Here is a 4,444-nt window from a genome sequence, read left to right on the forward strand (position 1 = left end):
TCTCCTATAGCAACCATCTATAAACAAAAACAGAAAACTGAAAATACCCGTCAAATTTGAAAAATTGGTCCAGCCGTTATCAATTGATGAAGTAACATTTCAATACGTTTTCATTAACCGTTTTGTATATTTACTTTATAAACAAATGCAAAAAAATGAATTTTAATTTAACTAAATGTACAGTTTTTTTTTTTTACATATTTTGTTACATAGGTATACATGTTTTCACATATTTAATAATAACTTTCTCGCACATTTTGAGAATTAAAACTAAACTACTACTATTATATTTAAGAACATATGTCTAGATAAAATTTTATTGGTTGAATTACCAGATATCTTATTGAAAAATTAAAAAAGAGTATTATGGCTATCTGAAAAGTTGACATATAACGAGCGTACGTAGTGCATGTTTTGTGGTTTATTCAGCTTTTGTTTGGTTGTAATTTTGATATACAAATATATATTCTTTGATTTTTAAGACACTGTACTTATTGTACTGTTTTTGTTATATAATTGTTTTAATGAAATTACTCATAACGCCATAAATTTAAAATAAATAATATTAGTAAATTACAAGTTATGAGAATTTTAGTACAATATAATATTATTTATGTATATATTTTGATACATAAAAATCCAAGCCCTAATATTAACTATATGTCAAATTTGTGTCATAAATAGTGACAGTGATAGAAAATCTTATGTTGTGAATTGTATATTATAGTTGTAGAAGCAACATTATGGCATTGTGCATAATATAATTTAATTTAAACAATTTAAACAACTTTTAGAAATTTTAAACACGTTTAATATTCTAGATTATTAGCTGTAAGACTTCACATTTTTACCATAGACCATATTTAAACAGGACCTTATTATTATTTTTAAAAATTATTTTACTGCAGAGTAGATTATGTAAGGTGAAAATAAAGAAATAATTACTTATAATATATTAGTAATTATTAATAAGAAAGTATTTATATATTATCTTAAAAAATATTTTAAATTGAAAAATAACTGTAACAATATTACAGTGTTTAGTTCGTTTTTACAATAAATCACCAGCACTTAGTTTTAAATTTTAATCTCAAATTATCATTATTTAATAAATATTCTGTACAATGGAAATTTAAAAATAACCATAATAATCATTAATTATGTCATAAATATATTAAATACAATAATTGTGAATACCCTGTTATTTCTTGGCGACTTAACAATCCATTATGATCTTTATCCAATTCTAAGTATGATGAATAAATATGAAGAGCAGACGGAACAGAAAACCAATTTTTTTTCTGCAATTCTTTACTCCAATTTTCTTCCCGGAGCTAAAAAAATAAAATAGGAACATATTATATTATTTTATTAAACACAAACTAGTACTAACTAATACTATTGTACTATTGTGTACAATAAACATAGATAACTTTAAATATGGATGTTCTTAATTGGTTGTTTAAGGGATTTTCTTAGAGCTGGATCTGCATTTTTGTCAAATAACCTCAAAACAATGATTTTTTTTTTAAATTATTAAATTTATGTGATGGCTCAGGGACCAATTAGTATAAATTTCTGTTATTAAAATTTTTCCTTTAGAAGTGATATAGAATTTTCATTTAAATTCTTCATACTTAAAAGCAAAAAATGGGTATGCAAATTCTTTTTAGTAGATACTATGGACTATAAAATATATATGGTTCAGACAACGTTAAACACAATATAATTTAAGATTGATCGAAAGAACCATACCACAATTTTATATAACTTATTGAATTTTGGTGTACAATGACATATACTAGCTGTATTCAAGGCAATGCTTTTTTTGATTCCCTTAACCGTTACATACATCGGCGAGTCTGAATTTTTTTTATATTGGTCACAATTAAAACTAAACCACATCAAAATAATAAATAATACCTAATTAAAAACGCATTTTTTTATGGTCAGGGAAATGGTTTTGTGCAGGGTACACACTTTATATCTTAAAGGTATCCAAACCCCTGTTTTAATATATTCATACCTCTAAGAGCTCATCCAGAAAACCACAAGATAAGATTTCAATGATTTGTATTTTTCCAGTTCGTAGAGGATCCAAGTAGAAAAAAAATTTTCTTACAACCATGCACGAATAAAATGAATAAAACATTTTTTCTAATTTCTTCAACTGTGTTAATGTAGGTATAAGATCTAAAATATAAGCTTCAAAATCCTAAAATTATAATAATATTTCAGTTGATAAATCAAATAATCAAATAAATGTAATTCAATTAAAACAAATAATATATATATACAATTATGGATTTTTAATTAATATATATTTTTTTTTAATTAGAAACTGGTAATTTTATAATACTGTAATTTTTAAATATAAATCCTATAGGCTGCATGCTACATTATTTGGTGATTATTAACATCATATAAACATTAAAAACAATTTAGATTTAAGATAATAGAACTTTAATTTAAAACATATTACCGCTTCACTTAAATAACCACAACCACTTGAATCATATTGAGAAAGACCATTTCTAGTTTGGTCTATCCATATTTTTTTCATTATATAATTAAAGAATGTATCTATTGATAAATAACCTTTCATCTTACTGTCTTGTAACTGTAGAAATATACTAGGGTTGAAAAACAATCTGAAATATAAAACTCTCATTATATTTAGTATATGATGTTAATTCAATCCCTCAAATGAAGAAAATATAAATAAACAAAAATAAATTAAAGTGATGTATGAGAAATATTATAGTTACTTGTATTTATCATTTAATTTTTGTTTAACTTGAATAAAACTTTTATAATTTATGTACTGGTTATGAATAAAATCATTCAATGGTGTCTGATGCTCTTGAAGCAATGACCACATATACTGAAACAAATAAAATCAGTTATTTTAGAAGTTATATCAGGCATTAAACATTTAATAAATTAAAAGTGAGTTTTTGTTAATGTTCTTACAAACATAATTTGGTGACACATGATTGGTTCATTAAATTAAATTAAATGCATTTTTTATGGTTTTTGTTTTACAATAGTCACAATAATTTTTAACATAAAAGTACTATTAATAATTTTAATTAAAAAAAAACCTTTTAATATCATAATTTAGGCTAAATTAGAATATGGATGTTAATAGAACAGTTAGCTTTTAATTTTTTATGATTTATATAATTACTGGTAAAAGACCTAAGTTGCTATAGATCACTTTACACTAAGCAATATGGTTTAGCAATATAGTTTACACCATGTAAACTACTAGATGACTGAAAGATAAAGCAATTGAAAGCACAATTTACTTATAGAATTCTGATTATTTAATAATAAGACAACATTTTGGGATATTTATTCACAGAAATACCAAAATAAATGGGCTAAGTTCTTTTTTTTGGTACAAGCGACTCAAAGAGCGTGTATGTGTTGTATCGAGAAACACATGGTGTATGGCGCTCAACTACTATTATTGTTGTTTATCGTGTTTTATAAATTTGGTACAATTAAAAAGGGTAACACTTATTTATTTTCTTTCAGTTTTATGTAGAAACTTGCTAAATAATAAATAAGGCATGCTCAAAAGCATTTTACTTATAATTTGAAATATTGTGTACTATTTGATAATTTGTAAAACTATATGATATAGATAAAAATCAGTTTTCATTTTTTTTTTTATCAAAAATGAAAATATATATTTAAGAACTACAATTATTTTTATTAAAAATATGAAACATATGTATGTATTAATATTCAGTAATATCATTACTTTTAACTCTTCACTAGTTAATAGTCTTGACAGCTCTCTTTCAAAAAAACGACCGCGTGCTTCAGCTCTTAGTTGAGCTTTAAAAACATTGACTTCTTCGGTAATTTGCTAAAAATATACAAAATTATTACTTTTACATACAAAACAATTTGCAGCTAATATTTAAACATTTTAAAAGATTATTTTATAATGGTGATAAAAATAAACCAATTTATACTTACTGGTATATAAAATATTGGTAAATCACTACCAGATAATCTCTTAAGTATATTAGCTCCGGTGTCATCTTTCTGCATGACTTCTTTGAAATATTCTTCTTCATTTATATTTTTAGCTGCAGGTGTAACTACAAACACATTAGGAATATTAATGTATTTATAGGTTTACTAAAATATCTGCTACACAATGAATGATATTACATAATATACAGAATGATTTTTTTAAGCATGCTCACCCCCATTTATCTTATTACTTAAGATTAGGTTACAAACTTCTATTTTTCAAATGAAAACCACCTTTTTACTGAAAATTATTTAGTGGATGATTTATTTAGTGGTACAAAAATAAAGTCCTCAAGTGAATTAAAAAAATAACACAAATTAAGATACACAGGATACGAAACGGAAAGGTCTTATCAAAGTTTTTTTGAAACAAACACTTTTTCACGTTGCG

General features: G+C 23.9%; 1 protein-coding gene across 2 annotated transcripts in view; it reads right to left on the reverse strand.

The window, feature by feature from the left end:
* Positions 1-4,444, reverse strand: part of LOC100161436 (serine/threonine-protein phosphatase 2A regulatory subunit B'' subunit gamma) — a 16,919-nt gene that overhangs the window by 3,724 nt on the left and 8,751 nt on the right. For both annotated transcript variants that reach the window (XM_008186111.3, XM_001949549.5), the window contains exons 3-8: positions 3,994-4,118; positions 3,773-3,880; positions 2,769-2,884; positions 2,483-2,651; positions 2,027-2,215; positions 1,198-1,334 (exon numbers count right to left, since the gene is read on the reverse strand). In XM_008186111.3, coding sequence (XP_008184333.1) covers positions 1,198-1,334; positions 2,027-2,215; positions 2,483-2,651; positions 2,769-2,884; positions 3,773-3,880; positions 3,994-4,118 — 844 coding nt within the window. The remainder of the gene's footprint in view (positions 1-1,197; positions 1,335-2,026; positions 2,216-2,482; positions 2,652-2,768; positions 2,885-3,772; positions 3,881-3,993; positions 4,119-4,444) is intronic.

This window comes from Acyrthosiphon pisum, chromosome X, assembly GCF_005508785.2.
Source record: "Acyrthosiphon pisum isolate AL4f chromosome X, pea_aphid_22Mar2018_4r6ur, whole genome shotgun sequence".
In the NCBI taxonomy this organism is placed as follows: domain Eukaryota; kingdom Metazoa; phylum Arthropoda; class Insecta; order Hemiptera; family Aphididae; genus Acyrthosiphon; species Acyrthosiphon pisum.